Source organism: Anomaloglossus baeobatrachus, chromosome 1, assembly GCF_048569485.1.
Source record: "Anomaloglossus baeobatrachus isolate aAnoBae1 chromosome 1, aAnoBae1.hap1, whole genome shotgun sequence".
NCBI classification, from domain to species: Eukaryota; Metazoa; Chordata; class Amphibia; order Anura; family Aromobatidae; genus Anomaloglossus; species Anomaloglossus baeobatrachus.
The window spans coordinates 493,393,745-493,411,747 of NC_134353.1; the positions used below are offsets into that span (position 1 = coordinate 493,393,745).

Consider the following 18,003-nt stretch of genomic DNA (forward strand, 5'->3'; position numbering starts at 1 on the left):
TTTTCAGGTCTCTCCAGAGATGCTCAATTGGGTTTAGGTCAGGGCTCTGGCTGGGCCAGTCAAGAATGGTCACAGAGTTGTTCTGAAGCCACTCCTTAGTTATTTTACCTGTGTGCTTAGGGTCATTGTATAGTTGGAAGGTGAACCTTCGGCCAAGTCTGAGGTCCAGAGCACTCTGCAAGAGGTTTTCTTCCAGGATATCTCTGTACTTGGCCGCATTTATCTTTCCTTCAATTGCAACCAGTCGTCCTGTTTCTGCAGCTGAAAAACACCCCCAAAGCATGATGCTGCCACCCTCATGTTTCACTGTTGGGATTGTATTGGGCAGGTGATGAGCAGTGCCTGTGTTTTTCTACACATACTGCTTACAATTATCACCAAAAAATTCTATTTTCGTCTCATCAGACCAGAGAATCTTATTTCTCATGGTCTGGGAGTCCTTCATGTGTGTGTGGTTTTTTTTTTTTTTGGTTTTTTTTGCAAACTCTATGCGGGCTTTCATATGTCTTGCACTGAGGAGAGGCTTCTGTTAAGCCACTCTGCCATAAAGGCCCAACTGGTGGAGGGTTACAGTGATAGTTGACTTTGTGGACTTTCTCCCATCTCCCTATGGCATCTGTGGAGCTCAGCCACAGTGATCTTGAGGTTCTTCTTTACCTCTCTCACCAAGGCTCTTCTCCCAGAATTGCTCAGTTTGGCTGGACAGTCAGGTCTAGAAAGAGTTCTGGTGGTCCCAAACTTCTTCCATTTAAGGATTATGGAGGCCACTGTGATCTTAGGAACCTTGAGTAATGCAGAAATTCTTTTGTAACCTTGGCCAGATCTGTGCCTTGCCACAATTGTCTCTAAGCTCCTTGGGCAGTTCCTTTGACCTCATGATTCTCATTTAGTCTGACATGCACTGTGAGCTGTGAGGTCTTATATAGACAGGTGTGTGCCTTTCCAAATCAAGTCCTATCAGTTTAATTAAACACAGCTGGACTCCAATGAAGGAATAGAACCATCTCAAGAAGAATCACAAAGAAATGGACATCATGTGACTTAAATATGAGTGTCTGAGCAAAGGGTCTGAATACTTATGACCGTGTGATATTTCAGTTTTCCTTGTCTAATAATTTGAAAAAAAATTCTACATTTCTGTTTTTTTCTGTCAAGAAGGGATGCAGAGTGCACATTAATGAGAAAAAAATGAACTTTTTTGAATTTACCAAATGACTGCAATGAAACAAAGAGTGAAAAATTTAAAGGGGTCTGAATACTTTCCGTAGCCACTGTAGATCAAGAGAGCAAACTGTCAGTCATTACATGTTTCACATTGGTAAGTGCCTGCTTTCATATAAAATAAGCTCTGGAGGCAGATGTTCAGGGAGATCTGTGTCCAGTTCACATACCTTAACAGTTTATTTACATATAAGAAAAAAACATTTTATAGGAATAAGATATCTGATCACTGGTATCAAGGTATCATTTTATTCAGCTTTTTATGACTACTATGCACTCAGGAGGGCTCATGCTACTGGCAGATGCGATTTAATGCCAGAATCCTGGAGCAAACTTTGGGCCTATGTTTCTGACATAAATCTAAAGAAGGTATTCTCTTTACAATTTGGGGGGACGTTCAACTAGAATCATGATACGTCAAAAGAAAGGTCCTTATATATATTCACATGCATATATTTTGAAAATAAATGAGGAGGATGTGAAATGACGGTTTCCAGCTGTTCGTTCCTTTTTTCCTGAAGTGTTTTCATATCGTTTTCTTAATTTAATTATGTTTGATTTTATTATTCCTAGAGTGGGTGTGGCTTATATATCCATTACGGTTAACCATGAGAACACTGTGCAAAGCGTCATTCAAGAAGTTCTTCCACAGCTTGGGCGTTTGGTAATGTTATATATTTGTTTTTGGTGTACTGTAAAATGTTTGTCCCCTTTCCAAATAGCTTTTTTCATGTTTTATTGGAAACATTAACACAACATTTTATGCTCAAAAGGAAAAAATGAAACCCTTAGCTCACACATTGGATTTAGATTAACAAAATATTAAAATATCTATTTAACAGAGAAAAGTGACATATCAGCAGTCAATTAAAACCAAATCGTCAACCATTTGAGGGCTGAATTCCAAATTACTCATAAAGTTAAAGGTGTTGTACCAAGTTTGGAAGACAGGTAATAATTTGTCATTTGCTCTGACCAATACTGATCTGAAGAATCAGGCTCCAAAGAGCCCATGTGAATGTAACAATGGCATATAATGGGTCGGGAACCTTTTTGGCTTAGAGAGCGATGGACGCCACCCATTTTAAAATATAATTTCGTGAGAGCCATACTCACCAGATAGGAGCTGCTCAGAGGGTTCCAAGAGGCAGGGTAGGCGATGCTGTGGGCACGGAGGAGGGGGTGTCGTGGCTCAAGAGGGTCAGTGTGCGTAGGGTGGTCGATACTGCTGCGGGTTTGTGGGGTGTCACGGTGGCGGGCGCCATTGATCTGCTAGTGGGCTGCTTTGAATCTCCCGCAGTTGATGAGATAGCGGGCTGCTTTGAATCTCCCGCAGTTGATGAGATCTATTTCAAGAAAATGGCTGCGGCGCGTGCGCAGATCGATGCAATGGACTTCAAGAAAATGGCCACGGAGTCCTATCTGTGCACGCGCCCCTTCGCGACCATTTTCTTGAAGTCAATTTCGTCAACTGCAACAGATTCAAAGCAGCCTACAGTCTACCACCTACTGTGGACTCAAAGCCGCGACACCCCACGAGCAAGCAGGATCGCTGACCCTGCGCCACCACTTTCGCCACCACTTTCGCCCCGGTAAGCCAAATGCGGTTTGTAAGATGCACCCCCAATTTTTCTCCCAGTTTTGGGGGGAAAAAGTACGTCTTACTAACCAGAAAATACAGCAGTAATTTTTTTATTAAAGGTTTCTCTGTGAGCCAGATGTAGCCATCAAAAAAACATATCTGGCTCGCGAGCCATTGGTTCCTGAACCCTGGTCTGTAATGTCTACCTCTAATGAATAATGTGGATGTGTGCATGATCAACCAGTTCTCTATTTACACCTTCTCCATTCGTCAGAGTTCTACTTCTTGGGATCTGTGGGGGTCCAGTCAGTCATATACCCAGTGATCGAGAGTTCTCCCCTGTTCCTTGGATAGGTGGAAACTTCCAAGCTTGGTACAATAACTTTAAAGTAAACCAGTCCTTCTGGATGATGTTGAAGACAACATGATGTTCTCCACAGCATCTCCAGACTCTTTCATGTCTGTCACGTGTAGGGTTTTGGCATTGCTCCTCCTGTTTCTTCATACACAAAGAAGCAGATACCAGTCCTACTGAGGGATTGATACCCTCTAACAACCCTGTGTGGCTCGCCTCGTGTAATGTCCAGTGTCTGTTATCTGCTCAATGCTCTTGAGACTGTGCTGGCAAATCCTCTTGTGACAGCATGTATGGATGTGCCATCCTGCCTGAAGAAGCTGGACTTCTTGGGCAACCTAAATGGGCTGCAAGTAACTTCTCATAAAGGACACTAGTAAAACTGAAAGCAATAGACGAATCAGCTAGGAAGGATAGGTATAGAGGAACTGTCTGTATCCACCACCTGCAGAACCACTAGGGATGTCTTGCTTTTACTTCCCATTTTATCTATTGTCCTTTCCATTTGTGCCATGACATGTGACGTAGATCCACAATTGTTTATGTCCCCTAACTAAACACATATAGCGCTGACGTTTAATTGACTAGGGGTTTTATTGTAATGTGCATGTGTTCCCCTAATTTTTTTTGAGCATACAGATATCTATCTATAACATAAGTAAGGAACAGTGACCTGATATACATAATATAGGTAGAATTACCACCAATTCATAAATCAGATATGGACTAGGTGTGAGGACAAATCGCATGAACATAAGGGAAGAAGAGAAGAAAAAGGCGATCATACAGTCCAAAACACCAGAATAATTGAATTAATGTATTATTTTATTAAATGCAATAGTGATCATAATCATTAGCGCAGGTAATGGTAGGAACAACATGATATGCTTTTCGTAATTATGCTCAAAACAGGGTCACATCGTAAAAGCTATACATGATACACTAGAATAACACTTGTATCAGCAGTTTCACGTGCTATGACTAGACAGAGATTAACTGATATTGAGAAATTAATTCAATTAGCCTCCAAAATCACATTTATACACCAAATCGGCAAAATACCGGTTAAATCCCACTGAAAATTACTCTAAGTAGTATGCAAGGGTAAATCAGTCATTTAATGCATCCAAGTGCGTCTAAATATATACAATACGTCCTGGAGCTTTATTATTAAATTCAAATAGAAAATGACTGATACATCCAAGTCATAGCATGTGAAACTGCTGATACAAGTGTTATTCTAGTGTATCATGTATAGCTTTTACGATGTGACCCTGTTTTGAGCATAATTACAAAAGCATATCATGTTGTTCCTACCATTACCTGCACTAATGATTATGATCACTATTGTATTTAATAAAATAATTCAATTATTCTGGTGTTTTGGACTGTATGATCGCCTTTTTCTTTTCTTCCCAGATATCTATCTATACAGATAGAAATTGGTGACTTACCATTATCGCAAAGTGAAATTAAAGTACATGGTCTACATCCTTTTCCATTTAATAAAAAGCATAGGGGTACAGCCACTTAACAAATCTACTCATACTAAGAGCAGGTGAAATGTTTGCTGTACTTTAGAATTCACGTCAGAAATGAATGTAACACGCACTTTGCTGCAAAATCTTCCCATTTATTCCCCAGTTTGCAAGATAGGGGGGGGAAAAGGCAAATTTTTCTACAAAAAATTGTACCTTTTTTATTTCCTAAAAGTTGATTAATTCTTTTAATACATTACCTTTGTAGTATTACATTACCTGCATTACACATACTATTTAATGACAACGATATTTTCAGATTAGATCTGGAATGAGTAGCGAGTGAAAAAACACCATCTTAATCACGTCGCAAACCCAAGAGCTAAAAGGCAAAAATGTATGCATTACTCAAGAAAGCCGTAAATGTCGTCATACACTGTCCTGGTAAAATTGGGGGAAATTCAACTTCAAATGATTAGTTTAGCCAATGTTTTCCATGTTTACTTACTCCGCTTTCTAGTCCACAAATTATATTTTTGGGAGAATGTTCCCAGTAAGAATTTTTCTACCTTTGTCCTGTATTATTAACCATTACAGCACCATCCACATCAGCATTTAGATTTCAACATAGCTTTTTGCGATCAGATAACTAAATATTTGGTCTGTGTTTTATCTGATTGCTAGGACCCTCATTGATCTTAAAAATGTGGGTGTCCAGTCTCCAAGCTGCAGTGAATAGCAGGGAATTTGCTCTCCGGTCCCAGGAATGAAGAGGGTTAAAGATATCACACACTGAGCATACTTTTATGCTATATACTGATGTATCAAAGTCTGCATGTAACCCATCCTAAAATCAATTCTGGTTATTCCAGAAATGATTTGGGTGTGTTTTAGTAACTGTGTAAGTAGTTAGATATTCAGGTATGTGCTTAATAATCCTACTGAATGTAGATTGCGTCATAGAGACTTACAGTGCTACTTTTATAGGCTTAGTAGTGCCATAATAGATGCCATTGTCTTCATTTACAGAAAGAAAATCTAGAAAATTTCAGATTGGTAGAAGTTCTTATGAGCAGCAAACAAGGTAAGGAGCGACACATTCTCGATCCCCCGATATTATGGGCCCGGTTTTCAAAAAAATAACCTGTAAAGTCAATATACAACTGTGTGTACTATCTTACAAGCCAGTTCTTTTCTGGGTGTTTCTTCTGTTTTGTCTACTGGAATAATAATATTAAAAGGGCTCATTTATGTTACAATATAGTTTTATAGGAACTTCTGCAAAAACTGCTGGAGATGTGACTGATGCTGACCCTGTATGATGAATATGAGGGGCTGCTGATAAGTCTTTGGCTTTGTGATCTTTGTGTTTTCAAAATTTTGTGTTTGTTGCTTTTGGCAATAGTGTTCTACGCACGCGGGAAAACAAACCGACTGAGTCTAATGCGATATCCATGGCAGCTGAGAACAGAGGAGGGATAAAATTCTTGTTTATGCAAGGAAAGTCCAAAAGGATATTCATGGTGATATGTTGCAGACATTTTGGGGTCAATGTCCTTCATATTCCACAGTTAAGAACTGGGTTGCCAAATTTAAACGGGCCACTTCAGCACCAATGATGAGGAATATCCTGGATGACTGAGAGTGGTTGTTGTTCTGGAGACCGTCCATGCTGTGCACAACCTCACACTGGAGAATCGACGAATTTCAGCTAAAGCAATAGCAGACATCATGGGGATTTCCCGTGAACATGTTTGTTTATCCATGAACATTTGGACATGAGGAGGCTATCTGCAAAGTGGGCCCCCCAAATGTTTGACAACAGATCAGAGAAGCATGCGAGTGTAAACTTCCCGAACCATTTGTTAGTGTTTCCGGACTGATAAGAACTTCCTGGATCAACTGGTCCCTATGGATGAGACCTGGATTTATTTGTATGACCCTGAAAACAAAGGAGCAGTCAAAAGAGTGGAGGCACAGTGGTTCTCCTTGTCTAAAGAAGTTCAGGGTGTAAAAATCAGCCACTAAGGTGATGGCATCTGTCTTCTGAGATAAGGAGGGTGTGCTGCTAGTGGACTACCTTCAAAAGGGTTCCACCATCAATGTAAGGTATTACATTGAACATTTGGACCAATTGAAGGCAGCTCTGAAGGCCAAAAGGCACGGCAAGCTGTCCAAATTCCTGCAAGACAATGCCTCCGCTCACACTGCACAAGAGACCACGGCAAAACTGGCAGAGCTGGGCTTCCAGCTGGTTGACCACCCACCTTATTCACCAGATCTAGCTCCCTCCGAATATCATCTGAAAAAACACGTCAAGGGTACCAAATTTCACACCATTTCTGATGCCACGGATGCATGGTTTGAGGCAGAACCGACATCCTTCTTTTTGCTAGGCTTACAGAACTTGGAATACCGATGTAAGACGTGTGTTGACATCAGTGGAGAGTATGTGGAATAAATGTAAAGTGTCATCATCCTATCTCGTTTCTTTCTGCGTAAAGCCAAAGACTTATCAGCAACCCCTCGTACATTAACTAGTTCCCAAAAAATCCTAGATTTATTATGCCTGAGTGACGATTGGCATGAATCACTCTGACAGCACAACTGCAGCCAGGGATGTGTTACTCAGAAACACTTAAGACTATAGGAGAGGAGACTAGTCCACAGCGGCTGCTGACAGTATTACTATAGGTAAATTATGCTTCAGTGATAGCTAAAATATACTATAATGGTAAATATTGCTCATGTTCATCACGATTTATTACTTCTTCTGGCGCTGATGCAAAGACTTTTCCATTCTCATCTGTGTTAGTAAAATATATCTTACAGTCCACAATAAATAATAACATAAAATCATGACAGATATGTTTCATTGTCTTTGGGAATGTCTGAAGTGTCTGAAGGTTTGGCATGCGATTATCCAATATTTGAGTTATATTTTGATATCTTGCCTTGAATTGGTCATATGTAACCTCTGAAAAGCTTTTGAAATGTGGTTTGGCCTGCAGTCAATTGGAGAAATATTTTACAGCAATGGTTGAAAACTAAATAATCCAACTAATTTGGGTATCCTTTTATTCTTTTTTCTTTTAATTTTTAGTTCTGCAGGACAATGATCTTTTTTGTCCCTTTGTTTCCTTAGTGCAGAGAATGGTTCTGCCAGCTGAAGAGTTAATTCTCGACAGACTTAAAGACATACGTAAGGTTAGTAACCTGTTCTAATAATGATGATGTTGGTTACGGCAATCCACCGATATTGGTAGGACTAACCAACTCATTAACAGTGAATTATTCAGAGCCAGCACTTTTTCTGTTGTTCTCTATCTGGACAGTTTGTGTAACGCTTCCACATTTGTTTTTCTATTAGACTTCTATCCGGCAAATGAACCAGACCAGATTTTACTTGGAGGAAAACACAAAGCCTGACATTAAAGTAGAACTCTTACTCACTGGCCTACCAATGTTACTTTCTAATGAGGAGTATAGCAATATCTTGAAAGACAGCCTTGAAATAAAGGGTGAGCAGCATTTCTTATGGAATAAAATGTAAAACTTTCTTGGTCTTCATTTTGGACAGAGAGAATATTGATTTCTCTTCAAAGGATAATGGCTTTAAAGAGCTTAGTTTGTACACTGAAGTCATCTGATTTTAATGTGATACTTTCTAAAGCCCATTAAAGCAATCTAAGATAAGATGAGAAGACGGATGGGATTATTAACTGAAAGAGATGTCACTGTGCTGACATGTAACATTTGCTTTCACAGTGCAACTAAGCGCAATCGTTATTAGTAAATCTGTTTTCACCAATAGGGTTGGTGTGAAATGATTCACATGACTTGGACTGTCATTTGTTGGCGTAGAATGGGAGCCTTTTGAGACTTGCCTTGTGCTTGACTAATTCTGCTGCTCCTCTTTTGTTTAACTGGCCTTGCGCCACTTGTGAATCATGCTGCAACTGTGACATCAAGCCAGGCCGGCTAATCAAAAGCAGTGGATGCCATCACATATGAGGTGGCTCTTTCGGTTCCCTTACAGTAGCTAGAGATTACAGTCGTTGCCGATTGACCAGGTCCTGAAAATTGATTCTCACCAAGCTGACTGTTGGAGACAGATACCAGCTATATTATATAATGGTATCAGTTGCATGTTTAGGGAGCTCGGCTCCTTAGCTCTCTCTACACAAGCGGGTTCCTTCCCTGTATGTGTATTCACAATCCTTTTGCGGGAAGGGATTAATAATGTTAATGGAAATTTATCAGCAGGTAAGAGCAGCATGATGTTGGACAGAGACACTGATTCCAGTGATGTATCACTTAATGAGCTGTTTGTTGCAGTTTTTGATAAAATCCGTTTTCTCTGTGGCAGTTCTACCATGTCTGGGAATGCTGAGCTGTGTATAACCCCGCCCACACCACTGATTGGCAGCTTTCTGTGTACACTATACAATGCTACAAGATGTATTCAGCCACCTATAAATGAACACTCACCCATAATAACTTCTTGTCTTTAAGGGGATGTAACTCCAGGACCCCAATGCGCGTTTTGCATTGACTTGTTCGGGGGGTACACTATGCAGTGGCAGCTTTCTGCCTATCAGTGGTTGGGGGCGGCGGGGTTATACAGAGCTCATGAATATGGAGGACTACATGGCAGAAGCTTTACTAGTCCTTTCCTGCTACTAATAAAACAGTGATTTTATCAAAGCTTCAGCAAGCAGCCCAGAAAGTAACATCACTGGAAACGGAGTCTCTTAAGGTACCGTCACACTAAGCGACGCTCCAGCGATCCCACCAGCAACCTGACCTGGCAGGGATCGCTGGAGCGTCGCTACACGGGTTGCTGGTGAGCTGTCACACAGGCAGATTTCACCCGCAACCAGTGACCAGCCCCCAGCCAGCAGCGACGCGTGGAAGCGATGCTGCTCTTGGTAACTAAGGTAAATATCGGGTAACCAACCCGATATTTACCTTGGTTACCAGTGCACACCGCTTAGCGCTGGCTCCCTGCACTCCTAGCCAGAGTACACATCGGGTTAATTACCCGATGTGTAGTCTGGCTATGTGTGCAGGGAGCAGGGAGCCGGCACTGACAGCGTGAAAGCGGCAGACGCTGGTAACGAAGGTAAATATCGGATAACCAAGGAAAGGGCTTCTTGGTTACACGATATTTACATTGGTTACCAGCGTCCACAGAAGCCGGCTCTCTGCACATTCAGTTGTTGCTCTATCGCTGTCACACACAGCGATGTGTGCTTCACAGCGGGAGAGCAACAACTAAAAAATGGTCCAGGACATTCAGCAACAACCAGCGACCTCACAGCAGGGGCCAGGTTGTTGCTGGATGTCACACACAGCAACATCGCTAGCAAGTCGTGCCTCAGCAGCGATGTTGCTAGTGATGTTGCTTAGTGAGACGTGGCCTTTACTCTATATAATCCAGCTCTCAAATTAGGTGATAAAAACCTGTTGACATTTATTAACCCTTGTACATTTTCTGGGACTGGTTTGTTTGAACAGTGGTTCATTCATTGTGTTTCAGACTGACAGATATACGAGACGATCAGTCCTGTAGTCAGCAAATAGAGCGGTGTCTCGCATGCGTACTACCCGTTTATCAGACAGGGATCTCAGGGACTCCTTAAAGGCCCCTTTACATACTGAGACTTTCTAGCGATCCCACCAGCGATCCCAACCTGGCCGGGATCGCTACAAAGTCTCTGGTGGGTCGCTGGTGAGCTTTTAAACAGGCATACCTGGAAAACGACGCAACAGCGATCCGGACCTGCAGAACAACCTAGCTAGTCATTGGGGACGTTGTAAAGCAGCTTTTTGAAAGGGAAGTCGCTAACGAAGTCGCTGTAAAGTCTCCTTTACACACTGAGACTTTCTAGCGATCATGCTGCACAGCGGGAAACAAAGGACCAAAGAATGGTCCTGAACGATTTGTAGCGATCAGCAACCTCACAGCAGGGGCCAGGTCGCTGATGTGTTTCACACACTGCAATGTCGCTGGGGAGGTCGCTATTACGTCACAAAACCGGTGACGTTACAGCAATGTCGTTTGCGATGTTGCAGTGTGTAAAGCCACCTTAAGACAGAACCCCCAGCAATCATTCATTCATCATTTATTCTGTGGATGGTGATGCATTTATTTAGCTGTAAACCATGTTTAATATTTAATAACATGTTCCATTTTAAAATGTCTTTTCTTTACAGAAAATGTGGTTACTGTCATTCCAGCTTATGCTCCCCAAGGTAATGTACCATTTATAATGTGGCCATTTCCCTTTACACAAATTCCAACGTTCTCGTGCATTGCAAAATGTTGGGTTGTGATAATCCAAAACATACTATGCATTTATTTCTTTGCTTTGTTTTTAATACAAATCTTCTCTAAATGGAAAGTACTGTAATTGAACGACTGAAAACTCTATTACTATTCCTTAATACACACTCCTCAATATTAAATTGCAACAACAGGAACGAAAATGGTGGAATTATGGAAATCACAGGATGGATAGATATGTTAATAATAAAATATGGATTGTGCAGCCATTTCTCCAGGCCACATATTGCTCGTACTATTGTGAGCAGCCTACTGTGGCTTGCAGTGTCTCCAGACTTGTCTCCCATTGAGTAAATCTGCGATTTTCTTTGACCTGCAGTTACAAAGGAATCTGCCAGCAGCGGATCTTGATTCTTTTCCCAAGTGCATATACGTAGCATGGCGGAACATTCCTCAGATAACCATCAATAACTTTAATGATACCAGCCAAGGCGTTTAAGTGCGGTGATTTCTTCACGCGGCTCTTCTACTCTATACTGAATAATTGAATAGAATCTGAATAGAGATGTTTTTAAAATTTAGATGACATTTTTCATTGTTTTCTTATAATTAACTTGTCTACCCACCCTGTGATTTCTATAATTCCTCAACTTCCCTTCTTGGTTTTGCAATATAAATGTTGAAAAGTATACACTACCGTTCAAACGTTTGGGGTTACCTAGACAATTTTGTCTTTCCCATGAAAAATCATACTTTTATTTATGAAATGAGTTGCATAATGAATAGAAAATATAGTCCAGACATTGACTAGGTTAGAAATAATGATTTTTACTTGAAATAATAATTTTCTCCTTCAAACTTTCGTCAAAGAATGCTCCCTTTGCAGCAATTACAGCTTTGCAGACCTTTGGCATTCTAGCTGTCAATTTGCTGAGGTTATCTGGAGATATTTCACCCCATGCTTCCCCCCTCCCCCAAGTTGGATTGGCTTGATGGACATTTTTTGCGTATCATACGGTCAAGCTGCTCCCACAACAGCTCAATAGGGTTCAGAACTGGTGACTGGGCTGGCCCCTCCATTACAGATAGAATACCAGCTGCTTGCTTCTTCCCTAAATAGTTCATGCATAATTTGGAGCTGTGCTTTGGGTCATTGTCCTGTTCTTGGATGAAATTGTCTCCAACCAAGCGCTGTCCACAGGGTATAGCATGGCATTGCAAAATAGAGTGATAGCCATCCTTATTCAAAATCCCTTTTACTTTGTACAAATCACCCACTTTACCAGCACCAAAGCAACCCCAGACCATTACATTACCTCCACTATGCTTGACAGATGGCATCAGGCACTCTTCCAGCAGCTTTTCAGTTGTTCTGTGTCTCACAAATGTTCTTCTGATCCAAACACCTCAAACTTCGATTCGTCTGTCCATAACACTTTTTTTTCCCCCAATCTTCCTCTGTCCAATGTCTGTGTTCTTTTGCCTCAGATATGGCTTTTTCTTTGCCACTCTGCCCTGAAGGCCAGCATCCCGGAGTCACCTCTTCACTGTAGATGTTGACACTGGCGTTTTGCGGGTACTATGTAATGAAGCTGCCAGTTGAGGACCTATGAGGCATTGATTTCTCAAACTATAGACTCTAATGTACTTGTCTTGTTGCTCAGTTGTGTAGAGGAGCCTCCCACTTCTCTTTCTACTCTGGTTAGAGCCTGTGTGTGCTCTCCTCTGAAGGGAGTAATACACACCGTTGTAGGAAATCTTCAGTTTCTTGGCAATTTCTCGCATGGAATATCCTTCATTTCTAAGCACAAGAATAGACTGTCGAGTTTCACATGAAAGTTCTCTTTTTCTGGCCATTTTGAGAGTTTAATGGAACCAACAAATGTAATGCTCCAGATTCTCAACTAGCTCAAAGGAAGGTCAGTTTTATAGCTTCTCTAATCAGCAAAACTGTTTTCAGCTCTGCTGACATACTTACACAAGGGTTTTCAAGGGATTTCTAAACATCCATTAGCCTTCTAACACAGTAAGCAAGCACAATGTACCATTAGAACACTGGAGTGGTGGTTGTTGGAAATGGGTCTCTATACACCTATGTAGATATTGCATTAAAAAACAGCCGTTTGCTAGAATAGTCATTTACCACATTAACAATGTATAGAGTGTATTTCTGTTTAATTTAATGTTAGCTTCATTGAAAAAAATGTGCTTTTCTTTAAAAAATAAGGAAATATCTAAATGACCCTAAACTTTTGAAATGTAGTGTATATGTAATGGCTAGTTCATTATCACAAAACTAGTCAATCTGAATACACACACATATAAAAATCACGTTGTGCAGTCTTATACCACACAACGAAAGGCTAAAGGGGGTGTTACACGCAGCGAAAGCACCCGCCCCCGTCCTTTGTGCGTCACGGGCAAATTGCTGCCCGTGGCGCACAAAATAGTTAGGAGCCGTCACACGTACTTACCTGCCTAGCGACGTCGCTGTGTACGGCGAACTGCCTTCTTTCTAAGGGGACGGTTCGTTCGGCGTCACAGCGGCGTCACTAAGCGGCCTCCCAATAGAAACGGAGGGGCGCAGATGATGTAACATCCCGCCCACCTCCTTCCTTCCGCATTGCCGGCGGCTGCAGGTAAGCTGTACTTCGTTGCTCCTGAGGTGTCACACATAGCGATGTGTGCTGCCTCGGGAACGACGAACAACCTGCATGCTCAACAATCAACGATTTTTTGAAAAGGAACGACGTGTCCATCGTTAAAGGTAGTTCCTTGCTGTCACACGCAACGATGTCACTAACGATTCCGGATATGCGTCACAGAATCCGTAGCCCCGGCGATATATGTTTGATACGTCATTGTGTGTAATGGGGCCTTTAGAAACTGCCATTGAAAGTTAAAACTGGACCAATATCTTTATAAAAACATATGTAATGATTTGTAGATATGTCCCAAAGTGGAAAAGGTAACATGGCAGAGGACATAAGATAATCTTTGATAATGCTATGTATTTATCAGTAAATTATTGTAGTGTCGCTTATCACTAGAGATGAGCGAGCCTCTAAAGACTCGAGTTCGGTTCGTCGAATGGGGGCCGCGTTCCAGTTCGGTTCGACGAACCCCATTGAAAACAATAGGAGGCAAACACATAAAAACACATTATAAATGTACACATACAGTTAATAAACATTGCATAACACTTAAAGGTCCCCACGATGCATCCTGCACTCCGTCTCCCGCCGCTTTTCCTTCCGATAATCGCTGCGTCCTCCCAGTAACCAGCACTGATGATAGGGCCTATCGTGATATCAAAATAGCATGTGACCAGTCACGTGTCTATTATCTCATTGGCTACAGACTGGTCACATGGCTAGACGTCATGCTAGGTCCTGTCAGTGCATCTCTCCAGTACGCGGTGATCGTTTGTGTATCTCCGTGTACCGGCGAGATGCTCTGGCACACGGTCGGCTTCCCCGTTCCGTTATTCACCGGCTGCCACAGCCGGTCAATAACGGAGATCACCGTTGCTATAGCAACGCGCCTGTCAGCGGTGACGTCACCGCTTACATTCTGCAGCCTCTGCTACTCACTGAGTGATTTAGACTGCACGGGAAGCAGCAGTGTCTTCCTCTCATGCAGTGCTGTCTGATGTAGCAGAGCTGCATGGGTTGAAGGAGAAAGAAGACAGAAGACCATGGATCGTGGAGGGATGCGAGGGAGTAATGAACATGGAGTCTCTAAGTGTGTCTTTGTATTTATTTCTATTAAAGTATTTTTACTCTGTGTGGTGTCTTTTTTTTAACCCTTTATTGGAGATTCTTAATGGCCGGGTCAAACTTGCCTGACATTAAGAATCTCTGACTTAATGCTAGCTTTTTTTACTAGCTAGTATTAACTCATTATTACCCAGCAAGCCACCCGGCTTCAGGGCAGCTGGAAGAGTTGGATACAGCGCCAGATGATGGCGCTTCTATGAAAGCGCCATTTTCTGGGGCGGCTGCGGACTGCAATTCGCAGCAGAGGGGCCCAGAAAGCACGGGCTAACCTGTGCTGCGGATTCCAATCCCCAGCTGCCTAGTTGTACCTGGCTGGACACAAAAATGGAGCGAAGCTCATGTCGATTTTTTTTTTTTTAATTATTTCATGAAATTCATGAAATAATTAAAAAAAGGGCTTCCCTATTTTTTTTTAGTTTCCAGCCGGGTACAAATAGGCAGCTGGGGGTTGGGGGCAGCCTTACCTGCCTTCTGTACCTGCCTAGCATACAAAAATATGGCAAAGCCCACGTCAATTTGTTGGTGGGCAAAAAACTCCTGCATACAGTCCTGGAATGGAGTATGCTGAGCCTTGTAGTTCTGCAGCTGCTGTCTGCTCTTCTGCATACACTAGGGAATGGAGCATGCTGAGCCTTGTAGTTCTGCAGCTGCTGTCTGCTCTCCTCCATACAGATATACAGCAGCTGCAGAACTACAAGGCTCAGCATACTCCATCCATGCAGGAGTTTTTTGCCCCCCCAAAAAATTATGTGGGCTTCGCCATGTTTTTGTATGCTAGCCAGGTACAGCAGGCAGCTGTATATTTGTACCCGGATGGGAACCAAAAATATAGGGAAGCCCTTTTTTAGTTCATGAATTTCATGAAATAATTAAAAAAAAAAAAAAAAAATGACTTGGGCTTCACCCAGTTTTTGTGTCCAGCCAGGTACAACTAGGCAGCTGGGGATTGGAATCCGCAGCTCAGGGTGCCCAAGCTTTCTGGGCACCCATGCTGAGAATTGCAGTCCGCAGACGCCCCAGAAAATGGCGTTTTCATAGAAGCGCCATCTTCTGGCGCTGTATCCAACTCTTCCAGCTGCCCTGGTGACGGGTGGCTCGCTGGGTAATACTGGGGTTAGGGCTAGCTGTATATTATCAACTGGCCCTAAGGCCGAAATTTATGGTGTCACGCCAATATTAGACATGGCCACCATGAATTTTTAGTACAGATAAAAAAAATCAACTCACAGAAAAATATTTTTATTAGAAATAAAACACAACACAACGGCATTTATACAATCAGCTGATGCATCAGTGCAAAAAAAACAAAAAACAAATTACACACTTCAGTGCAGACTCCTGTCCGACAGCATCAGCTGATAGTTTAGCTGGCCGGGTGGTAAAAAGCCGGCCACACCGCTCAACTTATAGTGTCAGCTGATTCCGTCAGGTGACCGCATCAGCTGATCATCGCCAGGTTTGAGAAAGAGAGAGAAGAGAGAGAGAAAAGATAGAGGAGAGAGAGAGACAGTGAAAAAGAGAGAGCGAGCGAGAAAGAAGAGAGAGAGGAGAGAGAGAGGAAAAAAGAGAGACTGAGAGAAAAGAGAGGGAAAAAGAGAGAGAGGAGAGAGCAATGCAGCCTCATTCCGTGAACTGCTCCGATTTTAGAGGTGTGTCCCGCGGCTCACAGCTAATGTCCGGCTCCTCCCCTCAGTGCATAATTTAAATTAAATTATAAATATATAATAATTATAATTTAAAATTAAAAATTAAAAAAAAAATTAAATTCTTTACCGGGACCAAGACTAGAACTCGTGAAGTTATGCTTCTTAGGTGAGCGCTCTAGCCACTGAGCTACTGCCTCTAATGATAAAGATAGGCAGATTTGGTAATCTTGAAGTCTGCATTGCTGAAGTCTCTACTGACCGCGCGATTCACTTCATTGCTATATGGAGCTGATACAGAGCACTCGTGTTCTGCAGCAGAGCTGACAGTCTCGTGTGGATTACGTCGGACCTGGAGGGGTATTTGGGGATTTTAATAAAATGGTAAAACAGGGTGTTTTTTTGTCTTTTATTCCAAATAAAGGATTTTTCGCTGTGGGGGTTTCTTTACTTTCACTTTCAGTTTAATCATGGAAGGTGTCTCGGGGAGTCGCCTGCTATGATTAACTCATTATTACCCCGATTGCCACCACACCTGGGCAATTTGGGATGAGCTGGGTGGAGTCCCGAGACTGTCGCATCTAATGGATGCGGCAATTCCGGGCGGCTGCTGGTTGATATTGTCAGGGTGGCGGACTCCCCATAATGTGGCGCTCCCCATCCTGACAATACCAGCCCCCAGCCGTGTGGCTTTATCCTGGCTGGTATCAAATATGGGGGGAACTGCATTTTTTTTTTTTTTTTTATTATTATTTATTTATTTTACTGCACGATATAGACCCACCCGCCGGCGGCTGTGATTGGTTTCAGTGAGACAGCTGTCACTCATCAAGGGGGCATGTCTGACTGCAACCAATCATGGGCGCCGGAGGGCGGGGAAAGCACGGAATACCTGATTAAATAATGAAGTGGCAGCCATTTTCTAAAGAGGAAAAGACACCGCAGATTTGTGAAAGCCGTGCAGCGAGACACCCGTGATCGGTGAGTAGGAAAGAGAGAGGGATTGTGTTGGGGACGCAGGATGCGTGCAGATAGCAACGTGTGCACATAGCCTTACTGTGAAAAGCCACGTTTATGTTGATCGAACCGTTCTCAAACCTAACTCGAACTGTCGAGCTTTTAGCAAAAAGCTCGAGTTCGAGCTCGAACACCCTCTAAAATCACTAGAACATGAAATTGGCGAACCTCGAACATCGCTCATCTCTACTTATCACATGTACAAAATTCTACATGTTCTTAGCTGGGAATAAATAGATTACACATACCCATACTGTCCTTTCCGGCTAGGATGACTCCGTCCCAATATGGCTACGGATAATACTCTAAATACATTGTCTTGCACTTTGATACTAATGACTTATCTTTCGGATAGGTCATTAATATCAGATTATTGGGTGTCCAACACTGGGCATCTCCATCAATGAGCTTTTAAAGACAAGTAGAAGCTTAGCTACAGTATCTGAGAACAACCAGTATACCGTGTACAGAGCTGTGCTATACACTGCGCACATTCAGCCACTGGCCAAGCTGTATTCAGCTGATTGCTATGTGTGGCGGGTGTTTTTTCATATGATGCGACATTGTGATGAGCAGTATGCCAATATTTTTTAACTTTAATTTATTTATTTATTTTTTAGCTTTATTTATTGAATTTAT

General features: G+C 42.2%; 1 protein-coding gene across 1 annotated transcript in view; it reads left to right on the top strand.

Moving 5' to 3' along the window:
• Window positions 1–18,003, top strand: part of DGKQ (diacylglycerol kinase theta) — a 241,251-nt gene that overhangs the window by 193,362 nt on the left and 29,886 nt on the right. Inside the window, exons 10-14 of the mRNA XM_075347487.1 lie at window positions 1,795–1,885; window positions 5,666–5,720; window positions 7,782–7,843; window positions 8,007–8,157; window positions 10,856–10,894. Coding sequence (XP_075203602.1) covers window positions 1,795–1,885; window positions 5,666–5,720; window positions 7,782–7,843; window positions 8,007–8,157; window positions 10,856–10,894 — 398 coding nt within the window. The remainder of the gene's footprint in view (window positions 1–1,794; window positions 1,886–5,665; window positions 5,721–7,781; window positions 7,844–8,006; window positions 8,158–10,855; window positions 10,895–18,003) is intronic.